General features: G+C 36.3%; 1 protein-coding gene across 2 annotated transcripts in view; it reads left to right on the top strand.

Moving 5' to 3' along the window:
* Positions 1–24,560, top strand: part of RAB3IP (RAB3A interacting protein) — a 46,441-nt gene extending 21,881 nt beyond the window's left edge. For both annotated transcript variants that reach the window (XM_029955387.1, XM_029955388.1), the window contains 8 exons: positions 6,704–6,799; positions 12,965–13,042; positions 13,590–13,793; positions 16,690–16,818; positions 18,064–18,176; positions 21,717–21,816; positions 21,902–21,971; positions 24,195–24,560. In XM_029955387.1, the coding sequence (XP_029811247.1) occupies positions 6,704–6,799; positions 12,965–13,042; positions 13,590–13,793; positions 16,690–16,818; positions 18,064–18,176; positions 21,717–21,816; positions 21,902–21,971; positions 24,195–24,277 (873 nt within the window). In that variant the 3' untranslated portion in view covers positions 24,278–24,560. The remainder of the gene's footprint in view (positions 1–6,703; positions 6,800–12,964; positions 13,043–13,589; positions 13,794–16,689; positions 16,819–18,063; positions 18,177–21,716; positions 21,817–21,901; positions 21,972–24,194) is intronic.
* The last annotated feature ends 1,088 nt before the right edge of the window (positions 24,561–25,648 follow it).

Here is a 25,648-nt window from a genome sequence, read left to right as displayed (position 1 = left end):
ACAACCCAGCAATCACACTACTAGGAATGTATCTAAAGAATACAGGAGTGCTGTTTCTAAGAGGCATATGTACCCTAATGTTTATAGTAATACTATCAACAGTAGCCAGAGTATGGAAAGAGACCAAAAGTCCATCATCTGATGAATGGATAAAGAAGATGTGGTGTATATATGGTGGAATACTATGTGGCAATCAAAAAGAATGAAATTTTGCCACTTGTAACAATGTGGAAGTAAATATAGTGTATTCTGAGCAAAATAAATCAGAGAATGAAAAATACATGACTTCATTCATATGTGGAATTTAAGAAACAAAACAGATAAACATAGGGAAAGGGAAGCACAAATAAGATAAAAACAGGGAAACAAACCATAGGAGTTTTAAATACAGAAAACAAACTGAGGTTGCTGGTGGGGTTTTGGGTGGGGAGAAGGGCTAGAGGGGTAAGAGGCCTTAAGGGGGACACTTGTTGGGATGAGCACTGGGTATATAAATGATAAATCACTAAATTCTATACCTAAAATTATTATACTATATGTTAATTCAGATTTAAATTAAAAATAAATAAAATGTTGCTTCCTGGACTCTATCCCAGAGTCTCCTGAAATAATACTACCATGTTGAGGCTTGAGGATATGTATTTTTAATAAACTCCTTCATTGTTTCATATATTCATTAAGTGTGAGAACTTTTAATTATTCTTCCTTAACAGAGACTGAAATAATAATAGAAAATAAAATTCAGTGGAATGGCTTGCAGCCAGATAAAATCATTCAAAAACACATACCTGTATCAAGTCCATATTCAGCATGGTTCTACTAACTGTGGCCATGGATGTTCATAAACATGTACTATATTCTTTTATAAACATATTTCCTGAATAACTAAAGTATTGACAACATTGTATAAGGCCCTATAGGGGGCAAAATAAATTAGATCTGATCCTGTCTTTAAGGTATTTACTAGTTGGGGAGGAAAGACATATATATACATGGTCTTGTTTACTGATTCTGAGCTGTGTATTTTTTTCCCATTTTAACCATCATGGCACTTATCATTGCCCACTTGTTTGTGAACTTGGTCATAGTTGTTCATGTTCTGATTAATTCAGTCGAATTTTCTGAGTAGGGTTTATTTGTTGGTCTTAATCACTGGCTTAAGTATCTTAAAAATGACCTCATTATAATAGCATTGAAACAAAAATCTTAAAAAAAAAGAATAAAAATCTGTCTTTATTAACTTAAAAGGGTTCTTTTAAGTATAAAATGAAAATTCGAAGTGGAAAAAAAGTTTCATTTACAGCACTTTTTCTTTTTTGATGTATAAAATGTTTGTCTTAAAAATGATATTAAGTTTGGAATATATTTGATCAGAGTCCTAATGTTCTGTAGTTTGAATATCTCTCAAATTTCTTTTCTTCAGTATGACCACTCTAAATTTGTATCTACTGCCTAAAATATACCAGTAATCAGTGAACTGCTTTTCTTGTCTTTTTTTTAACCTCCACACTTCCAAGTTACCATTTGAATTGCAGATCTGATTGTTGCTATCCTGTATAACATCTTTCAGTGACTTGCCATTTGCCTTTGAGATAATTTCCCTTTGTCTTTAAAGGAAATCCTGATTTCCAAGGCAGTGCTTTTCAGGACAGGCCATAAACCTAACTTCCTGGCATTATCTTTTTGTGGTGGCCATCCTTCCTCATCTTTAGCTACTATAAAACATACTTTTATTCCTTCCTCTGCATTTGGCAGACTCCTACTTTTTCTGGTGTGTGTGCATCACTACTAGAGCTCTTATCAAATAGCCATGTAAATCTGTTTAAATATTTGCTATCCTGAACAGGAAAATCATTAATGGGGGCTCACTCTTTTTCTGTGTCTCCAGCACCTAAATGAATGTCTGATACCAACAGAAGAATTAGCATTCAATCAACACAAAATTAATGTTTGTTGAAAGAATGAAGTTTGAATAACTATATTACAGTATAACATTCTGAAAATGAAAAGTACAAATTCTAAGACATACATGAATTACAAATTCGACTTTATATAGGTAGACTGAGGATAGACCTTGACGCATGGAGAGAAAGTAGTCAGACATTTATGGGGAAAGGGTTAGACCAGATGGATGGGCTCAGGTGGGGAGTGATACAAGAGTGAATCAGATCACTTTAACTCTAGCTTTAGAGTATGAATCAAGGGAGATAACTCTGAAAAGGGGAATTGAGCACATGTTGTAGAGGCCTTTAGTATAAGGGTGAGGTTTATGCCACTTTGGTAGACGATAGGTAGCTATTCAAGAATTTTGCCTTCATGAATGACAGTGTTTTGCTATAATGGATTGGAGATTTCTCTAGGGGCAGTGTCTTACCTGGTTTTGTGTCCTGAGGGATTACCACAGTGATCACCTAGTGGGAAATGTTGAATAGATTGACTTAGTTTTCATAGGAAATTATAAAATACTGAAATTGGAGCGTTTGGAAGACTGTGGCATTAAATTTATGCAGTTACAGATTTACAATTACATATAAAATACAGTTTACAGATTTTGGCATCTTTATGTTGTCTTTTTACTCAAGAACATGGTATATCCTTCTTATTTGTTTAGGACTATTTCTGTATTTTTGTATTTGGCAGTATTTTAAAGTTTTCATTTTGCATTCTGGTCTTTAGCATTATGAAGTTTTCTTTGTCATCAGTGATATTTGCCTTGTATTCTGTCTAGTCTGATATCAAGATTCAGATTCCTATTTTATTTTTATTTGTATTATATTTTTAAGCATATTTTTGCCCTTTTTTCCTGTCTGAATCATTTTGTTTTAGGTATGTCTCTTATATAGAGTATAGAGATAGATTTTGTTTTTTAATGCCAATCTGAAAATCGTTTTCTTTTAATTGTTATGTCCATCCAGCTTTATTGATAAATGTGCTACATTTGGGCTGGTTTCTGTCACATAGCTTTCAGATGTCTCCTGTGTGTGTGTACAGACCCTTTCCTTATGTGCTCTGTTTTCTTCATGTCCTCTTTCTTTTTGGTATTTTGGAAGGTTTGATTTCTTTTCTAGTTGTTTCTTTTCTTTAATCAAAGGAGTATGTATATACATATGTATTTTAGCCTTTCTTTAGATACTGCCTTTGTTCATTCCCCTAAGCAATACTGAAATTATCTAGTTTCTGTTTATTTCTTATATCATTTAATTTTAAAGCTTTATCTCAGTGTTAATCTCTTGCTCTTAGAAATGTTTAGGTTTATACTAGTTGTGAGCCTCAAGTTGTATACCTTTGCTCCCCATTAATATTTAAGAAGTTTGTGACTTTAATTTCATCTTTCTCTTATTTGTGTGTGTGTGTTATTTTTATATTCCTAAAGCTCATAACATTTAAGTAACTTTTGTCAGCTCTATCCCTTTTTAAAAAAGAGACTTAATTTTTTTAGAGCAGTTTTAGGTTCACAGTAAAATGGAGAGAGATATACTGAGTTCCCATACACCTGCATGGCCCACATCCCACCCCAGGATGATACATTTATTATAATCAGTGATCCTATATTGGCATCCCCCCAAATTCCAGAGTTTACATTAGGATTCCCTTGGTGTTCTAACTTCTGTAAATTTTGACAGGTGTGTAATGACATGTATTGACCATTGTAGAATTATCCAGAATAGTTTCACTGTCCTAAAAATCCTTTGTACCTATTTATTCCTCCCTACCCGTAAATTCTAACAACGGTTGATATTTTTATGGTCTCCATAGTTTTACCTTCTCTAGAATGTCACGTAGTTTGAATCATGTAATATGTAGCCTTTTCAGGTTAGATGCTTTTATTTAATAATATGCATTCATTTTCCTCCATGCCTTTTCATGGCTCAGTTGCTCATTTCCTTTTAATACTGAGAAATATTCCACTATCTCTGTGTATCACAGTTTGTTTATTCATTCCCTACTGAAGGACATTTGGGCTGTTTCCAAGTTTTGGCAGTTAGGAATGTATAAACATCTGTGTGCAGGTTTTTGTGTCAACCTAAGTTTCCAGCTCCTTTGGGTAAACACTAATGATTGCAGTTGCTGGATCATGTGGTAGGGAGTATGTTTAATTTTATAAAAAAACCAGCCAAACTGTCTTTTAACATGACTGTGCCATTTTGCACTCCCAGCAGCAATGTATGAGAGTGCCTATTGCTTCTCATTCTTGTCAGCATTTGGTATTGTCAGTGTTCTGGGTTTTGGCCACTCTAATAGGTGTGTGGTGGTATCATTGTTGTTTTAATTTGCATTTCCCTGATGACCTGTAATATGGAATATCTTTTTGTAGGCTTATTTTCCTTCTTTATATCTGCTTTGCTGGTTTGTCTCTTCAGGTATTTTGCCCATTTTTTAATATGGTTGTTTGCTTTCTTACTGTTGAGTTTTAAGAGTTTGTATACTTTTGATAATAGTCTTTTATCAGATCTGTCTTTTGCAGATATTTTCTCCCAGGCTTGTCTTTTCATTCTTTTGATACCCTCATTTTTTAGTTCTAGTTCTACAGTTAAATATGTTTGTTTGTCACCCCCAGTCCTTAGTGTTAAAACTTCTCCAGGTTCTTTTGGATTATCTGAGTCTCATTCTTTTCTTGATCACTCAGTCACACTCACAGGAGATTCTCTAAAGTTTTACAGGTTTTAGCTCTTTGTCTCTGACCTGATACTTTGAATATAAAGTTCTCATTTCACAGTTTTTCCCTTGAGTATCTTAGAAATGTTATTCTAGGGGCATTTGGGTGGCTCAGTCTGTTGAGCGTCCGACTTTGGCCCAGGTCATGATCTCGTGGTTCGGGAGTTCAAGCCTCACATCTGGCTCTCTGCTGTCAGTCTGTCAGCGCAGAGTGTGCTTCTGATCTATCTCTGTTCCCCTCTCCCTGCCCCTCCCTCACCTGCACACTCTCAAAAATAAAATATTTTAAAAAATGTTATCCTGTTGTTTTCTAGCACAAAATGCTATTGTCAGCTTAATGCCAATCTGATTATAGGTGACTTGGCTTGTGTTTAACTTTATTATTATGGTAACTTCACATATTTGTGTTTGTTTTCCATGTTTAAATGAATTGGATTTCCCTAGACTATTAGGAGGAGGTTCCTGTGGAGGAGTAGGATAAACCAAGATAGATTTCTCAGTTTTATGTTCAAGAGCTTTTCTTTCTGTTGTTTTTGGTGTATCTGTATAACCACTTCTGTCTTTCAGAGGTAAACCTTGTCCGGGAAGGTTTTCTCCTCTAACCCATTGTCTCTGCAAACTTTACAGGCTTAACATTATGTCTAGAAATGATGTTTCTAGAAATATAAGAAAACTATTTTTTCTTACACTAGTTTCTGCGATCTGTTTCCTTTGGAACCTTGTCACCTTTTCTCCTTTGATATCTGAGCCGCCTTTCTCTCTGTGTCCTTTGTTCCTGTCCTGCCATTTGGTTTCAGATTCCAAGAGTTTTTCCCTTGGGTGGGATTTGTACTGGAAGGGTCTCTTGCTGATTCCTCAGAGTTCAGGGCCTCACAGTACTGCTTGCTGCATCAGGACTGCATACACGTTTTTGCATTCAACCTGCAACCTGGAGCCTGTGAAAACCTTTCTCAATTTTTTCTCATACTTGTTCTCCCAGTTTCCGGGAGGCCAAGGCCTCTCCTTTGGGGTATTTGTAATGATTTTTGGGTTCTGAGGCTTCAGAGGATAGCTCTGTAGTCGCTTCCACTTCCTGCTGTCTGTTCTACATACATAGCTGCTGATTCTACGGTGTTGACAGGGTAGCCGTGTTCTCTCACAGTCTAAGATTTGTGGGGATTTCCTTAACATAGTTTTGTTGAAGATGTAGTCATTGGATTTTTCGGATATTCCAGTTGGTGTATTTGGTTTTCAGGAGTTGTCCTTGGGGGATTCAAGAACGATGCTGCCCCCCCCAATTACAACACAACGAATCCATTATTTCATTAGGGTAATTGTGACCAATATATAGGAAGCTTGGATTTTTTTTACCCCTAAATTTGAAAGATTAATTTAGGACAGCATATAAAATTGTATATTATTTACATCTTAATAAAGGATTTTTTTAAACATCTGTTTGATACCTTTTGAGAAGTCCTGTATAAATGTTAGGAAGTGATTTTGCCAGTAACATTTTTCTTAAGTTTTAAATGCAAATATATACCATTTACTTCTGGTTATAGGGCTGCTAAATGGGTATAGTCTCCTGATGGAAATTTTAGACTAATTGCCATTGTATCTATGTATTAATGGCAGTAATCTATAGTTATCTATAAGTGAACAAGTTTAAAAGTAAACGTGAAGAAAACCCACCAAAGTTTTATTGAGATGAATAAGTGTAATTAAAGAAATTCCTTCCTGAATGGAAATAAATATGTTGAGAGAAAAGCTAAGGGAAAAAAGAGTGAAGTTATTTAATTGGTTATTTTCCCATGTAGTATATAATCATACTTAATCTGTGTGTGTCCCATGAAAAAAACTTGAAAATTTAAATATGTAAGTTAGAAATAATTGTAATTTTAGATTTGCCTCCTCATCTTTCGCACGGCACGTACGAGGTCAGCATTTGCAGTGTGAACACTGTAGGAGGGGACAGTGTAAATATCTTGTAATTAGTAGAGATTATGCAGTCTCTTGAATCTAACTTCAAACTATGGAAATTCAAAGTAAAATGATCAATTTCTCATAGGAACTGAAGTTAAAAGATGAAGAGTGTGAGAGGCTTTCTAAAGTACGAGATCAACTCGGACAGGAACTGGAGGAGCTCACAGCCAGTCTGTTTGAGGTTGGTCTATTTACGTCTTGGCCAAGAGCACCGTCTTGCTTCTTTTATATTGATAGAATTGTTTTTTGAGGGAATGTTGGAAAAGTAACACTTAGCTTCACACATAGTTCCTAAGTCATCTAAGAAATAGTACATCTTTAAGAAATTTGTAGTCTACAATTTAAAATGGGAAAATGGAAAGATACTATAGGCAACCAGTATCGGGTTATTTTAAAATGCCAGTGTGGGAAGAAAGGATGTAAATTTTAGTTTTGTTTTTATCAAGTATTTAGGGGCTACTTTAAGATGAGCTTATGACTCCAGAATAAGATGGGAAACCCTTGTAGCTATCTGATAGGTGATGGTTTGAGGATTGTTAGAAAGCATACCTACTTGTTAGAAGGCACACTTTTTTAAAGTTTATTTATTTTTGAGAGAGAGAGCAGGGAGGTTGGGGAGGGGTCGGGAGAGGATCCCAAGCAGGCTCTGCACTGTCAGTGCAGAGCCCGACATGGGGCTTGATCTCACGGTTTGAGAGGTCATGACCCGACCCGAGATGGAGAGTTGGATGTTTAACCGACTGAGCCACTCAGGCGTTCCCACACTTCGTATCTCCCACCCACCAACAGGACCAAAATTTCTGCCCAGCTCTAGCAGTGTTTCTCATAAGGGTTCCATCGATATTGTCATTTTGCATTTTTTGATGTATTAGCCAGGGTTCTCCAGAGACACAGAATCAGTAAGACGTGTATATGTACTGACACAGGTATATAGGAAGAGACTAATATAAGAAATCAGCACACATGATTGTGGAGTGTGGCTCTTCCCCGCATCTGCAGGGTGAGTTAACAGGCTGGAGGCCCAGGAGAGCCGATGGTGCGGTGATAGTCCAGGTATGCAGGTGTGAGAGCCTGAGAACTGACAGTGCGGTTCTGGTCCTAAGGCTGACAGGCTTGAGACGCAACTGATGTTTCACTTGGAGTTTGAAGGCAGGAAGAATTCTCTTGTACCCCGTGGGGTTCGGCCGTTTTGTTCTGCTCAGTCCTTCAACTGATTGGATGAAGCCCCACCACATTACAGAGGACAGTCTGCCTTATTTCACATACCAGTTCAGATGCTAATCTCATCCAGAAACACCTTCATAGAAACACTCAGAATAATGTTTGACCAAATATCTGGGCATCCAGTGGCCTAGTTAAGTTGACACATAAAATTAACCGTCATAAGGTTTTGGCCCTAAAATAAAAGTTCCTTATTTAGAAAGGTTGATATGTTACTGGAGTGACTAATGTTATTATCACTTATCAATAATTTCTTGTTTCCCCCTCTAAACATTTGTTCTCAAAACTTTGTAGTAGAAGATTTTAGAAAAATTTTTTGCCTTTTTGTTATTTTTATGTATGCAACATCTATTACAGTTTTAGAGGTATGCATTTTTCTTACATAATTGTAATCCTAATATTTTTTTTTCAGGTAACATGTTTTCATGTTAATTTACATAGTCGTTGCAGTGATGGTAGTCTTAATCTATCAACTTACATACTCCACCATTTTTGTCATTATAAGTAAAATCATAAAAGGTTACACGGGGTTTTTTCTCATGTGGACTTTTCTGTGCCTGGGTGCTCTACACATCTTTGCCCTGTCCTCTGTCTTTTGGGGGATCATTTTCTTTCATGAACATTGAAAAACTGATTTATTATTAAAAAAAATTTTTTTTTCAATGTCTATTTATTTTTGAGAGACAGAGAGGGGGGAAGGGCAGAGAGAGGAGACACAGAATGTGAAGCCGGCTCTAGGCTCTGAGCTGTCAGCACAGAGCCCGATGAGGGGCTAGAACTCATGAACCGCAAGATCATGACCCAAGCCGAAGTCGGCCGCTTAACAGACTGAGCCACCCAGGTGCCCCTGATTTATTGCTTTTTGTTAGCTAGTCCTCAGAGATGAGAGGAAAATAAATGTGAGGATGGGAAGAGTGGGGAATTAAAGATCTAGAAGATAGGAGCTATATGACTTGTCACATTTTTGTTTGTAGAAGGGGCATGCAGAAACCTTAGACTTTCTCTTCCAATATTGTCTGGCCAGAAAAATTTCATAATGATGTACAGGTACTAGATAAGAAAGCAACCGTGTTAAGTTTCTCACATGCCTGCCCATAATTTAAGCCTTGCTTAGTTACTCTCGTTTGCACTTGCATGGATGTTCTATTAGATGAAGTAGGAGAACAAACAGGAGAAACTTCTCCCTGTCCATAGTGGGATGTGAAGGAACAGAAATGCTGTTTTTGCAATGAATGAAAAAGTATACCAAATAAAGTTTTTGGGTCTCTGATCCATCCCTGACCTGATAATGGCTAGTAACCTTGATAACTATGTATTCTTTCTGGGAAAGAAGTTACATTAATTAAAGACAATTTCAGTAATGAAGAAAATTGTATTCAAATCAGTTATTTAGGAATTTTGTAAAAAGGTGCTAAAAGTTTTTCTGTGGTTTATTTGTGCCTTCATGATCTCAGTTTACTATTGTGTTATGAAAAAGTTTTTTGCTTGCATTTTAGGTATATATATATATATATATATATACATATATATATAGTTTTTTTAAGAATTGAAGATTATTTTGAATAAACAGTTTATACAATTTTGGTAAACTTAACATATAAATTCAAATTAGGAGTTTGTTGTGTATGAATAATCTTGAATATAATTATGCTTTGTAGCATACTTGTGTCTTAAAAAAACTATCAAATATAAGAACTCTAAAGTTATGTAGATGTATTCCTACATAGTAGCTCAGATTTTGAGATAATGTAAAATGAAATTAGTTGAAAGAATGCTTTACAAAGTAGTTTTCACTTAACATGGAAGAAAAAGAAGGGTATTGGTAAGATTTTTTTTTTACATTTTGTCAGTTTTAGTTAATACGTCTAATATGCCTAATTTTCTCCCCATAATGCTATGAGGCATATAGTAAAAATTGTTGTCATTTTATCTGTGAGGAAAATGAGACATAAAAGGTTAAGGAGCAATGCTGGGTTTCAAATTTATAACCCCGACCCCTGCTTTAAATACTATGAAAATCATAAATGGGATGTTCATTTGTATTGAGTCACAGAAAAGGAGTCATCTCCTTTATCTCACATTCAGACTGTCTGTATTTTATAAGCCATTAGTATTTATTACCTAGCCCAGTAGTGCCACACTTTTTGATCATGTACTCAACCTATAAAAGAACAATTTGAGCATGTACCTTTATTATGATGAACCTAAGTAATACTGAGAGTTACCTATGTGATAAGTGCTGTTTTAAAAGCATATATACTTACTTATAAATTACATGCATATATTAATATAAGTTATATAAATTATAAATAGTTTTAAAAAGCAAACCAATTATAAATGCTTATTTTTTATAATACAGAAATATTTTTATTCTCACTAAAATATATTGTGCATATGTATTTGTTTTAGTGAAAGAAGTACCCTTGAGTATGTTACCTTGTCCTTGAAAATTTTAATCTTAACAATTTATGATTCAGATGAAGTTCTGGTCTAAATTCTAGGTTTTAAATTAGATGTGATGCCGCTAATAACACACAAATACATGGATCCAAGTGGAAGAACTACATCTTTCTCTGTATTAAATCATTGTGTTGAATTTTCAGTCCATTCTTGGTTATGTGAAACTTTTTCCAGAATATTCTCTAGTGAATTTTTACTCTCTCATGCCAACAGATTGTCTTTGTGAATTAATCAGCAGATGTTGAGTTTAAACATTATTCAAAAGAAAGAAACAAGCACCTTCTTCGTTTGAATCACTGCTGCCCAGACAGGAAAAAAATTTTGTTTTCAAATTGTGGAAGTATCTGGAAGTATTCCTGTATAGACAGGAATGTTTATATCAGAGGTCTACAAACTACAGCCTATCTTTACTTCTGTGCAGTCTTATGAGCCAAATTTGGTTTTTACATTTTTGAGTGGTTAGGGAAAAAAACGAAGAGAGTATTTTGTGACATGAAAACTGAAATTCAGATTTCAGTGCTGATAAATGTTTATTGAGATGGCCACGTTCACTCTTCACGTGTGGTCTGGGGCTGCTTTCACACCACAGTAGCAGGGTTGACTATTACAACGCACTGTATGGCTCACAAAGCCAAACTGCCTACTGTCTGACCCCTTACGGAAAAAGTTTGCTGACTCCTAGTGTACGTGATACTTCTATTTTTCCAGTTTTAAGGTAGCAGAGTGGTAGAAAATTTTCCAACTTTTTCGGAATCTACTTTTTGATGTCTTTCGTCAACTTGCAAAATCTGATGTGTTATCTTTTTAGCTGTTGCGTCTGCCTCCTTCTGGCTCTCTTTTCTTTCCTTTTGGGACTCCAGGTTACAAGTACGTTATGCCTTTTTATTGTGTCCCTCATATTGCTAAGGGAAAAGGCACCCCAAATTCCAGCTCCCTTTCGGTTTACATCATCTCCTGGATCTTGGTCCCCTAGTTCTTTCTATTTTGTTAGCTGTCTAAAGCCTTCAGACACATTTAAAAAATTTTTGTCCAGCTTTTCTAATTATTCTCCATGTGAGGTTTGGTCCAGATTGCGTAGTGCACTGTTACGGAAGGCAGGGTCCATTTCCAAACATTTAAACAGATCATCTTTCCTTCTCATGTTTTGCATTTACAGTTAAAATGTCACTTGTCCTGAAGGGTCAGATGAGATATGTTTATTATTTTGAAAATAGCTTCCAAATAGAGATCTCTTGACAGCCACTTGTCAGAAAAATTCAGCAAATCTGGAACATTTGTTATTTTTAAAAGAAAAATGCTTACCTCATTATTAAGTTGGCAGCCTTTGAAGACTGTGATAAAGATAACCAGCGTAATTGTGCTTGGAAGATTTTCACAGTTAATGTCATTTCATTGTAAACCGTTGACAGTAAAGCATCTCTTATTTAAGCTAACATGACCTGTAAATTCATATCATGGGCATGTAAACAAACTGCAATTCACTACAGTACCAGAAAAGCCTGAACAAATGGGCACGCTGCTGTCAGACTCCAACGTAGAGAATGTCTCCTCTTCCACTGAAAAGTTGACAGACTTAGTAAGGGTGCTGTCGTCAGACATGTATTAAATGCCTTTGAAGCTAATTTCCTTCCTTTCTTCCTTCCTCCTTTCCTTCCTTCCTCCCTCCCTCTCTCCTTTTCTTTCTTCTCATAAACTGTAAATTGAAGTTCTAACATATGTATTCTTCAATCCCAGAGGATTATCTGAAGCACCCTGTGTACTTTCCAGTCCATCCTTAATCCGTTGTGGGATTATTCCATTCAGCAGAGTAATTTTTCCAAAACAATAAGAGCAGTGACTGTCTTCCTTGAAGGATCATCAGGCTCCATTTGCACTTAGAATCAAAGCCAGAATTCTTACTTGGACATTTTATTTATTACAAAGCAAACTGAATATAAGCTTAAGAGATGGGGACCTTGTTTCTTTTCCCAGTATGTTATTAGCACCTAGAATAGCACCTCACAAAGAGATGTCATGAGTAAATGTTTGATGAATAAATGTAAGAAAAGAAAAAGGAATTAAATGTTTAGAGTTTCATAGTTATTGTACAAAAAATTAAGACCTTATTAAAGGCTGATCCCTTATTTGCCCTTTTAGGTTACTCTGCACAGAATCATCACTTAATATCATTTTGTGAATGTTTTCATTGGAAGCCTAAGGCTTCTCAACTATCATTTCTACAAACGGCAGCATTATTGATGGGTTAATATTTTTACCTGTCCCTTCAGTGTATCTTCACTACGACTAATAATATGAGTATATATATATATATATATATGTGACCAAATGACAGCAACCTCTAACTACTGAGAATTTGGGTTTGACAGGTGGGATGTTTATTCTCCTTCTTCACATTCAGTCTTTTATGCAAGCGTTGATCAGGAGGATTGAACTCAACTTGGCTTCCTCAGTGATACTGGTACTAAAAGAAGGTACCTATTCCTAATTCCTACTAGTTTCTCTAGTAGGTGACAATTGCTATTTCAGGAGTTGACATGGAATACTTAATTTTCAGGGTAAATGTTAGTAATACATTTGTGCTACAGTCATAGACACATTTTGAAAGATTTTTGAAAACAAATGCTAAATACGTTGTTTCCGAAATTTGAGATTTTGCCTTTTTCAGGAAGCTCATAAGATGGTGAGAGAAGCAAATGTTAAGCAGGCGACAGCAGAAAAGCAGCTAAAGGAAGCGCAAGGAAAAGTAAGGTTTTGCTTCTTTCATAGTAAAAAAATATAAAGAAATCAGTGATTACTATTTTAAGGATACTTAGCATTGTTTGGCTTTTAATCCTATTGTAAACTAGTGAAGATTTGAAAACTGCAGGAAACCATAAAATAGAGAATAGCCACTACATAGATAAAATTAATAGTGAACTCTTGGGTTTCCTTGATACTAGAACCAAAGGATTTAAAGTCTTGTGAATCACACGTATTCTCAAAAGGACTAGATAATCAAAGTCCTAAACTACTCTATTTTGAAGATTTTCAAAGTTCACATGAATTATGTGTTAGACATTTTGATAATTTAAAAAACTTCCTTTAACATTGTGAGTAACAACTGAACCCTAAGTGTAAGAAACATTAATAAAAACCTTGGTTTTACTTTGTTTTTGTAACTCCACAGCAAATACCAATGAAACCTTATATTCCTATTTGAAAGGAAAGTGTTTTGACCAAATTGTTGACGTTTAGCTGCATCTGTCATAAAACATACTTAGTGCGTGAGACTGTGTTGATTTCTTTTCAAGATTGATGTACTTCAAGCTGAAGTGGCCGCATTGAAGACACTCGTGTTATCCAGTTCTCCAACGTCACCCACACAAGAGCCTCTGCCGGCCGGAAAGACACCTTTTAAAAGGGGGCATACAAGAAATAAAAGTACAAGCAGCGCTATGAGCGGCAGTCATCAGGACCTCAGTGTGATACAGCCAATTGTAAAAGACTGCAAAGAGGTAACGCGTCCAGGACTGTCCCCTCTGACTCTATTGATACTTAGTAATTCTCATCACAGACGTATCAGTTATGATTTTTGCCAGCAAAACTTTTAGTACAAAATATGCAATATTAAGATGGGGGAGGCTTTATCTAGAGCTGGCTGCTTTCAGGGAATCTCCAGTTCCATTCTCTACTTGGCTGACCTTGGAGTACCTTCTGGAAACTTGGTAAGTTTCTTAATCTTGCTATTTTATTTAGGGAGCAAACTGCCTTGTGTTGTGTAAAGGAGAGTGGGTGGCTTTAATGATCTGGCTGGTCAGAATTTATTGGGAGCATGTTCTAACAAAATATAAATATAAGAAATGTGTGAAAATAAGATGATTTTCTTGAGCAGGACATTGTTTTTACTTAAATTCTAGAAGAGGTGGAATTTTATATTTTTTCACTTAGAGAGTCTTAGAGTTAATTCTGATAATTAAGCAACAAAAAATAGAACTAATGGTAGCTTTATTATTTTAAGAGATAGTGACTGAGGTATTTGGAAATATTTTGAGCTTTTTTGAGTAAAAATTGTGTAATGATAAAATATTTTTTTATTTGATCATCGAAATGAGAAAGCATGTGCAAGGTCATGGAGCAGCCGCCCCTCCCCCCACTTTTTTGGAGCTCTGTTTTACCTTCTTGTATTCAGGTTCATCATTAATCTTTAAGAAGTTGCATTTGCTCATTTGGTTAAGTTTTTGCATGGAAGCCAGGAGTTTATTAAATTGAATAACCAGGGTGGTTACTTACTTTAATTGAATTGCATTTTGTTCACTTGTTAATAAAAAGGATGCTAGTGAGAGAGAAGTCCAATATGTGGTTAAATCTGAATGTGACAGAATCTAAAATTCATGCTGGTGAAATATTTAAGAAACTTTTTTTAGTTATAAACTTAATTTCTTTGAATTTAATTTACATTTTTAATTGCTTGGTACAGCTTGTATTTTTACTGTGATTTCTCAGTGTGTTTTTATATACCTTGTTTTCTATTATTTACACTAACGAAATTTAAATGTTTTCTCATGGAGCACTTTAAAGTTTTTTAGTTTGTGAACTCTTAAAATATGAATAGGTAACATACAACTTTTTGCTTTCCAGATATATCCTGTATTCTAATGTTTTGTGAAAAATTATCAAAAAGTGTTTTTTTAATGTTTACTTATTTATTTTGAGAGAGAGTGAGCGAATGAGAGCACATGAGTGGAGGGATGGGGAGAGAGGGAACAGAGAATCCCAGGCAGACTCAGGGCTAATGTAGGGGTCAAACTTACTAACTCACTAAATATGAGATCATGACCTGAGCCGAAATCAAGACGCTTAACTGACTCAGCCACCCAGACGCCCCTCAAAAAGTTTTATTAGACAAAGGAAACACACAGAGTTGATCTCTGTTAGCCTTAGAAGAAGGTAAAACATTTTGAAAGAAAGTGAAACATGTCCATGTTTCTGTAGAAAATGTGACAGTCACAACATTTGCAGCGTATCTGCTGAAAGCACCTAAAACTCATGTGCATGCATGTACGCACACACATTATGTAAGCTTTGCAGTCAAGTCACTTAGACATGAATCTGAACTTGTACTAGTTTCCTGATCTGTAACCTTGGGCAAGTCACTTTACCTTGCTAAGCCCTGGTTTCCTCATCTAAAACAATGAAGATCAAAATGTCTGTCTTGCACAGCCCTGAGTGGCACAGGGTCACCTCTTAGTAGTTTAAATTACTGCCTTTAAACTAGAATCTTTCCTTAGAACACCACCTGACTTGCATTGGGGTTTATGTCCATTAAAGGGTAGACTTTACAAAGGAAATGAATTGGGAAATGTAAGTATTATTTATCTGCCTTTTTAAAAAATTCTTTTCCCTTTAGTTTTGATTCAGTGAATTTATGGGTTGCAGTGAAAAAAATTCATACTGAAATTACCATTATGTACCTTAAAAGAAAGTCTGTGGGAAAGCTTGGATAGGCTCAGCCTTTTATTACTTCCATGGAAGCCAGCTGCACATGTGATTGAGCTGTCCTAGAGGCCAGAGCTGTTGTCTGTGTGTCGTTTATGGTGTGTCCAGGGCTTCTGGACGAGAGCAGCCTAGAGCTGGATGAGGGGCACACCTTGAGTGGGTAACCGGGGCGGTCCTACAGGTGTGACTCTGTGACAGGGAGTAGAGGATATCTGGAGGGAAAATACTTGGGGGACAATTTTTTGAAGAGAGGAGGGCAAAAGAGGGACAACTGGAAGAGTGAATAGGGAGGCAGGTCCAACCTGAATTATTGTTGAGAATTCAGACAGTGGTTACTGATATTACTGTGGCAAAATACATCTTAATAAATGTTATGTTTTATTATAGTCACTTTAGGAGGGTATATATGTGCTGCCTTTAGACCTGCTGCTTATATAAGAAACATTCTCAAAATTCTTTTCAAAGTGCCTTTAGGTTAATAGAATAGTTAGTGTCACTTTTGACCCAAACTAGGCTTCATTTAGTCAAACACTTTACTTAATTAACTTGGCTCCAGATTACTTTTGATTACTTTCAGAAAACACTCCCCTCATTTGTTTTATATTCAGAGCAGTGTGCACACGTGTCTTAAGAGGAGCTCCAGCACTGTTGAGTGGGTGGACACCATGGTAGCATCATTGGCCACCATAGTGGGGCCGTCGGAAAGGGCTAGTCAGTTGGACTTGTTTGAGAGTGGATTTTTTAAAGAAAGTTGATACCATGTATTATAACTAATCAAGAATAGTTCAATTCATTATTTTAAATGAGTAGGATTTCTTTTTCAGTAATGTTTAAATTAGGTTTTGGTTTTATAAAGTGATTTTATGTTTGTACCTTTAAAAAGATTATTTTGTTTTCTTTTGGTTTGTTCATCAGGCTGACTTATCTCTGTATAATGAATTCAGATCTTGGAAGGATGATCCCACAATGGACAGATCGTGTCCTTTCTTAGACAAAATTTATCGGGAAGATATCTTTCCATGTTTAACATTCTCAAAAAGTGAGGTAATTTTTTAAATTTTAATAGGAATGCATTAGAGTGGTTCCTGTACCTTTTGCTAAATCATGTTGTATATTTTGTTACATAAATTATTCTAACATGTGGTGATTTACCATTTTCTTCATATTAAGATCATGATAATTTCTTAGCATTCAGTTACTGAGCATCTTTGCTTATTTGAGCAGAGGATCATTCATAAGTGAAGTGTTTGTTGCACTGGAGTGAGGTATTAAATGTACATTGGGGGTAAGGCTTATTTCTTGATTCTTAGTCCAAGGCTCAGGGTAAGGGTAGTTCTCTACACTCTGAGGTGTTTATTAGGTTTATCTATACATTATAAAAAAAAATCATACTTAGTTCCTTCATCTTTAAAACGGAAAATAATGCCTTCCTTACCTATGTCACAGGGTTGTTAAGAGGTTAAAATGAAGCGAATTAAATACATACAAAAACTTTTTAAAAATAAAAGGTACTATACCAATGTGAGGTCATGGTTTTAATTTGTACATATGGAAGGTTTGCCTATAAATATCCTGTCAATCAGTGTCTAAGAAATGTAATCCTAAGAGTCTTATGTTAAGTCTTTAGAGGATTTAATTATAATCTTACTTGTCAGGCGAAGTAAAAATGAACAGTAAAACACTTTTGATATGTAGATGTGTTATTCACTGTGCCTCTGTGTCTGTTTCTAGGTAGGCTGTTCCGTGTTAGTAATCTTGCCAGACTGAAGCAATGTGCCGGTTTCAGCTGTTGTTGATCAGTTGCTACCATCTCCCATCTGGGCACTTAATATTTGATAATTCAGCTAGTTCTTTTGTGCACATAAATACAAGTTCAGAAAATACATAGCTGTAATTAGTATATATTGCTGTGTTATGAATGACTAGTATTCAAAAATATGCATAAATTTAGCAAAATAAGGCATTAGGGTATTCATCTTGAAGTGGCATTAATAGTGAATGTTAATTGTGGGTAAGAGATGGACAGAGGTTGGATTTAATGCCTTCAGTTCTCTTCCAGATAATGAGATAAGTTATTAGCTATAACTGAAATGCCTTTCATAATAATATTTGAGTTATAAAAAAAAATTCAAACCAATCTTTGTGTAGTTTCTTTCTTTCTCATTGGCTAAGACCAAGCTTAGAGTAGAGCTTGTGGAAAGAATACTTTTAAAGATCAGTTTGTTATAGAATACAGTTTTAGTATTTTTTGCCAGCATAGCTTCTGATACTTTTTGTTTTTTTTTAAAGTTGGCTTCGGCTGTTCTGGAGGCTGTGGAAAACAATACTCTAAGCATTGAACCAGTGGGATTACAACCTATTCGATTTGTGAAAGCTTCTGCAGTCGAATGTGGAGCACCAAAGTATGTTTTTAGTATGGTGTCTTGTAGAAAATGCTGACTTTTAAAAGTTTTATATGTTGTGAATATTTTGTTTTACTAGTTTTAAATGGTTAAATCTCTTGTTGGTTTTCTATTTTGTGCATCTAAAGACAAATCCTCAGTGTGAGATGCAGCATTTCAGATTTAGCATCAAAGGGAGCACCCTTTTAAGTCATAAGTATACATATGTGTTAGCCTAGGTGTTAGAAACAATTTTTTAAACTATCTGTTGTGAGTCATTAACTGATCATAGAATCTGTTTAGTGGGTCATAAGCAGAATTTTTGTTATACATATAGCTGTGTGTAATAGGTTTCAGTGTAAAATATTTCCACCCGAGGTTGCCATTAAAAATAGTTTGGGAAGACCGTGAATTAGACCAGGTCTTATCAAGCGTGAAAACAGGGTACCAAAAAGACTTGCACAGTCCTCTTGTTTCATACTGGCATATAAAGGATTCTCACTTGGGTAAATAATCGGCTCCATCTCCCATACGTGAGAGCTACTTGGCAGTTACAAACCTTCAGAGGGAAGACTCCCACATTTCATAGCAGGGCAGGCTTTTTTCTCTCCAGTCCCAAGAGAAGGAAAGACAAACCAGTGGTACCCAGAACCTTTGGCGCAGAGGTTTGGGAAGTGGCTTGGAAAGATTGGGAGGGAGCTGCTTGGTGGTTCAGAATGATCTATCTAGGTGATTGGGGAGTTTGAGAACGCTCTTAGAAAGCAGTAATTGACTTCTGTCTGAGTCATTTTGAATGCAGAAAAGGAAAGGGTTTTTGAGATTAACCAGTAGGTCTGTCAAGTTGGGTGGTTCTTCCGGTTTCCTGTTGTGTGCATTACCACTCTTAAGAGGATCACACAGTGTCAGCATTCAAGGAGCTGTTTGTGGGGAGTGCCCAGTCAAGTATTTGCTCTGTGAGCCACACATCCACCAAGCACTGTGTCCTGTTTTACACTCCCTCTGTGTGCTGGTAGCACAGAAGCCTCTGAATTTCTAAATTTACATTTCTAAATTCTACTCTTTCAACAAACACCCAAGTATATTCATCTTGATCATCAATTATAACAGTTTTTGTGCTTTTAAGGCCCATGTATAACTTATTTTAAATATAGCATATAGTAGCTTCTGCTACAGAATTTTAAATTTCTACTTGTGTTATATAGAACACATACATGTGCAAATATCAAATGATGACAGATGAGGATATCAGTTACAGTGGGTTTACATAGTGTTTGAGTGAAATAATTACGTATGTCAGGTTTAGGGAACACTTTACATAGTTTAGGGATACTGTGCTATGTATGGCAGTCGGGTTAGGTGCCAGGTGTTTGGACTGTGTGTCGTGTGGTAAAACTTAAGGAAGATACTCTCTTCTGTGAAGTGTGCAGCGTGGCCCCAGCCAGGGCTCTCCTGGACTGGGTGGTGAAGGTAATCACTAAGTAAGTGGCACACGCTGTAGGAGTGTTGAGGAGGCCAAGACCAGTCTTGTGGTGGTGATCAGGGGCTGTTCTTGGAGGTGGGGAGATTTGATCTGGGTTTTCGAAGCATGGGTACAATTTGGGTAAAGAAGAGTACTTGTGACTGGAGGCCTGGAAAAATCAGAGGATGGGGAGTGTGTGGATGAAAAAGATGTGACAGATCTGAAGAGCACTTTGGAGGGGAGAGATTCAGGTGGGGGTTGGGAAAAGGAAAAGAATTAGAGAGGCGGCAGGTTTCCATTTAGACACGTGGACGTCCCCAGGTGAAAATGGCAGGCATGGGTTTGAAATCTGGGGACTAGAGCCATCCAGACCTACCGGGGTGCTGTAGCATGTTGACAAAATGGACTTGGAGGTCAGAAGACTTGGCCCTGGCTCCTAGCTCAAATGAACATGTATTGGCTGTGACAGTTCACAGGTGGCTTTAGAAATGAGATAAGAAACACTGTTCTGATTTCAAAAGTTGATACTTAAAACTATTTTGGCAAAGCCCTTTCAAAATCAGACAATAATTGACAAACAGGTATATGTCTGATTTTTTATCAGTTCAGTGCAACTTTTCCTTCTTGTGTGAATTATCCCTTTGGAAATTCCTTGTGCCTGAAATTTCTTGGTCTTTTATCCTTCCCAAACTAGTAGTTGGTATTTTTAAAATATTGTTATAGATCATTAAAGGAAATTTTTTTGGTAAAAAAAATTAAAAAATAATTTTTTTGGTAAAAAAAATTAAAAAATAATTTTTTTTGAGAGACAGAGTGTGAGCAGGGGAGGGGCAGAGAGAGAGGGAGACACAGAATCTGAAACAGGCTCTAGGCTCTGAGCTGTCAGCACAAAGCCTGATGCAGGGCTTGAACCCATGGACCATGAGATCATGACCTGATCTGAAGTCAGACACTTAACTGACTGAGCCACCCAGGCGGACCATGGAATTTTCTAAGAAAGGAGCAATGAGGCAAACTTTAAAAGATGAGGATTCTTTTGTGGTTGGAATGGCTACCTCCAAAATTATCCTATTTTAAATACACAGTCTCCATTTGTTTTCTTAATATGGAGGCACATTTGTATCATATTTCTTAGAAGTATAACAAAGTTAACGTTCATGTAACAGATTTTTCTTTAGTATATATATATACACTTTATAATGTTATTTAAAATGCTGGCCACTTTGTTTTAGTTGCAGCTGTACTCATATTGCATTGAGAGGGAGTGGTAGTCGCATTCGGCCATGGGCCTGGCTCCGGAGGGAACCAGCTGGGCTGCTGCAGGTCTGCCCTGACAGGCCGGCGTCATTGTACTGAGCCGTACCGTGCCTGGGGGCTAATCCCTAAGCCAGCAGTTACTAAATGTCTGCTGTGTGCCAGGCACATGCTTGGTGCCTGGCATTTAAAGATAAATAAGATACAGTCCCTGCCCTCAAGAGACTTAGAGCCTCATTCCAACTAGAATGCCGTCATACCAGATCTTAGCATCCACAGTGTGTAGACAGAAAGATGGGCTGTCTGACTGTAGTGTACTGTGTGTAGTTATTGAGGGTCAGTATTTTGTAAGGTGGCTTATTCCTCTGTATTTCTCAGGCCTGGGTGCCGCATTATTTACTCCAACCAAACACACCGAAAAGTACCGTATCTAGAAACTTATCCTGTAGGATGTCTTAGTAACGAACATGTTCTGAGACTTGAGCAGTCATCATCAGGTTTTTTCAAACTGAGGAAGTAGTTGAAGTCCTGATGGGAAGCTGAGACCCACCCTGGGGCTGGTTACTCTTTTGTAAGTTTTGCTTCAGGATACGGCTGTATTAGAACATTTAGTTTCTGTTCCAGAACCATGGTGAATGTTCTGCGGCTGCGCTTGTATTAGAGGGTAGGCCCCAAGGGCGCAGGTCTTCGCCATTTTCATCACTGTAGCCCACCATCTAGAACAGTGCCGGGTACACAGGAGGTCTCAAATATTGGTTGTCTTAGTGAATGTAAAACTTGTACAGAAGGTAGGAGCAAAATGTTTTTCATGTAAAAAAAAAAACCTAAAATTTCTCATTATTTTACAGAAAATGTGCTCTGACTGGCCAGAGTAAGTCCTGTAAACATAGAATTAAATTGGGGGACTCAAGCAACTATTATTATATTTCTCCTTTTTGCAGATACAGGGTAAGTAACTTAACCATGAATTTTAATAAAGCTCCCTTTGAAATGACATTGGACTACTTAAGACTTTGGTTTCTTTTTTGCCTAGATCACCTCTGTATGTAACTTTTTTACATACATTCGATATATTCAGCAGGGGCTTGTGAAACAGCAGGACGGTGAGTGTTCTTAGTTGGTTGTAAAATGTTTACATAAAACTTCAACAAAATGTATAAAACATAGTAGTAACGCTCAGACTTTATTATTGGTACATTTATATTGAATCTCTTAGAGTTCTAATGTGTGGAGAATTTGGGAACTGATGTCTCCTAAAATGATTCAGTTATTATCTTTGCCTCATTTTACTCCAATTTTGAGTTTTAAGCAGGATCAGTTACAACTCGTAAGAGGTACATGATAAACCAGACGGTAAATGTGAGGGGACTGTCAGTTAGCTCATTGAATTTACTCCTCTAAGAAATAAAAATAGTCATTTTTATTATTCAATTCAATAATAAACTCATTTTTATCATTCAAGCTCTAGACATGGTCAGATTTATTTTAGTTGGTGGAAACCACGAGGATCTAACAACAATTTTTTTATTTCCTATTTTCATGTATGAATTAATAAAGCAGTTATGAAGATAGTTCTAAATGGGATAAAAATTACTGTATTCTGAATCAGCAGAAACATGTAGATGGTATATTCAGGAGAGCCAACCTCATGCAACTGTTCTAATGTTTTTAACATAGTATTTCACAGTGACTGACGATTCTGTAGCCAAATGTCTTAAATGCCAGGCATAAAAATGAGTAAGGCCCCTCACCTCCAAAGCAGTGTTTCTTGGGTACATGTGAGTATTTTAAAACAAATAGTAAATACTAAGCTAGAGATGAGTCCATACCCATTTGTATTTGATGTTGTTAGGGGAATTTCTTATTCATATTTTTTTAGGCACTGAAAATATTTTTATATTTAAAAACTAGAAGAAACCTATTATCTTCAGTCATGCAAACCAGTGACTCTTAATTCTGTGGAAAAGTTAGTCATGCTGATCAAAACTTAGGTTGATATTTCTAAAGCTCTGGTATGCTGAGAAGAGACCTATTTGTTTGGAATCCCACATAATTAGATTTTAATGCCTAGAAGAATGAGGGTAAAACCTCTCATTAATGTTTAATTTCAAAAGCCTGAGTAGCAAAGTCTTTATACAATACTTTTTATGAATTTTCATAAAATTGAAATATTTTTGAATACCTGTTGGTAGATAACAGGATTGAAACCACAGAATAGATGGTTTATATTAAATTGTCAAGCATGTTTTTTCTCCTTGTTAAGATAAAAAAAATTTCTAGGGAAAAGGAAAGATAATTTCCTTTGTGAGAACGGGAAGGAACTGTTATGGTGGCGGTGGGGGTGGTGATACGCGTGTTCTCTCTCATGTCTGTTACTTTTCCGCTTCGCGGTACTGAGGGCACGCCATACACTGTGCGAGTTTGTAGCAAATACATATTAATTTTTAAAATCTGTTCATTGTCTGTGCCGTTTGCCAGAAAGAATTCAGGGCAGCTGACTCTAAAGCAGAGTTTCTGAGTCTTGGTACTGTGAACATTTTGAGCTGAATAGTTTTTTGTCATGGGGCTCTGTTGTGAACTGTAGGATGTTCAACACCATTGCTGAGCCCAGTACTGAGAAATGCACCCCGACGTTGTCAGATGTGCCCTTGAGGACAAAATCTCCCCTAGCTGACAACCACTGATCTAAAATCATAGACTGATGATCACATCTGATCATGTGTCAGAGGGAGACCTTTTGTCTGAAATATAAAGCCACTGTTTATCCACTTACCGAGGGGGCTTCCCGAAGTAGAGATAATTAGAATTTATAGACCAGCCTCTACATTTATTTTTATTTCTAATTTGAATCATATACGAAACCTTTCTTTATTATTACAAACAATGTTACTGAGTTCTCTGGACTGTCTTTTGTTTTCCTTTTTTCCCCCTTTTTTTACTCTCTGTTGGTGTTAATAAATAGTGGAATAGCCTAGATGGAGCAAATTAGAGCAAGAAGATCCGTGAGTTAGAATAATTGAGGGCTGAGTGTAATTACTTATGAAGGTGCCCGCGTTGCCATTTACTCAGGACACTGAAAGTGTCTGCCTTCTGTTGGGCTAAAGTGGTCATTGATGTATCTAACAAACAGTTGTGGTAAAAGTGGGATGCTCACAGACACATGAAAAAGTTCCTGTCACGTAGCAATAAAATGTAAAGGCGTTTGGTACCTCATTAAAAAATGCCCGGTTAGCATTTCAGCTAATGTTAAATTTTCAGGGAAATGGTTAAAAAAATAATGAGGATGATAATTTATGATTTACATGTCTCCTTTTCTGTTTGTATAGTTGATCAGATGTTTTGGGAAGTTATGCAGTTGAGAAAAGAGATGTCATTGGCAAAGCTGGGATATTTCAAAGAGGAACTCTGATGCTCTCTGCCTGGGACCATGCATGAACCTCCCTGAATATCTGGAAAATGGCTGCATATTTTTATGGTTACTTGATATTTATTACCAAGGAGTGGGCCCAAGACTTTTTCCCTCTTTTGCAGATTACACTAAGAAGTACTGTGATTTCTTTTAAATTGACCTATGCTGTGTTGCTTACTTTTTAGTTGAACACGCTATAAAGAATTACAGGTGGACTAGTGATTGTAATTTATAGTTGCCAAAAAAAAAGCTAAATAAAGAAATACACAAATGTTAGATTGAACATGTTTTTGCTTTCTCTTCTAGCTCTGACATGGCTTGTAGGGTAAGCTGAATGTACAGGATTGTAATTTTAAAGCCACATAGCAGCTGTGACAGGCAAGAAAGAAGGCTGAGTGGACGGGGTCATCTCTCTGCCCCCACATGAATGGCTCTATTTGTGTCTGTTTTGTAGATTGGGCCTCAGAGAAGGATTTTATTTAAAGGAAGCAAAATGAAAAAAAGCAAAAACCACTTCAATCTCTCCATCTAGAGAAAGCTACTATTAGTATTTCTGAAGAATAGCTTTTTGGCTTTCAGATATTTTCTCCCTGCATATGCATATTTCTGAAACAAAAAGTAGACTTTTTTTTTTTTTACATTTTTTTAAAATGTGTATTTATTTTGAGTGAGGGAGAAAGAGACATAGGGAGAGAGGGAGAGAGAGAATTCTAAGCATACTCCACGCTGTCAGCACAAAGCCCAATGTGGGGCTTGAAATCACAAACTTTGAGTTCACAGCCTGAGCCGAAATCAAATGCTTAATTGAGTGAGCCCCACAGGGCCAGCACCCTAGACTTTCTTTTTTAACTTAAATATTTTTTCTAAACCTTTTAATTACTACATGGTTTGACTATAGGATGTTCATACAATTTGGAAATTGGGTTTTAAATTATTTTTTGTATCATAATGCTGTGATGAATATCTTTATGCATATTTCTTTGCACATTGTTGGGTTGTTTCCTTCATGTAGATGCCTAGATGTAAAATTGTTGGGCCAAGGTGTATGTGTATTGTAAAATACTTGATCTGCTTTGCCACATTGCCCTCTACAGCAGTTGATCAAACTTATTTTTACAGCAGCATTGTATAAGAGACCTAGTTTTCTGAGGATGGCATTGTTTTCAATCCTATTTTCAAAGATTTGGTTAACCTTACCTAAAGAAGATTCAATCACCAAAATGATGGGACTCTACAGACAAAAGGATATTTGAGTATGGAATGGTATGGACTGGTAGAAATCATCACTACCATGCCCACCTTAAGACTCTGAAACTGAATGTGAAAAGAACTTTGAAACTAGAATTTTATGTTCTGTTAAATGGTTACTCA

The sequence above is a fragment of the Suricata suricatta genome, chromosome 10, assembly GCF_006229205.1.
Source record: "Suricata suricatta isolate VVHF042 chromosome 10, meerkat_22Aug2017_6uvM2_HiC, whole genome shotgun sequence".
NCBI lineage: Eukaryota > Metazoa > Chordata > Mammalia > Carnivora > Herpestidae > Suricata > Suricata suricatta.
The sequence above is the reverse complement of the archived record's forward strand: the minus strand, read 5'-3'. Positions and strand labels throughout refer to the sequence as shown.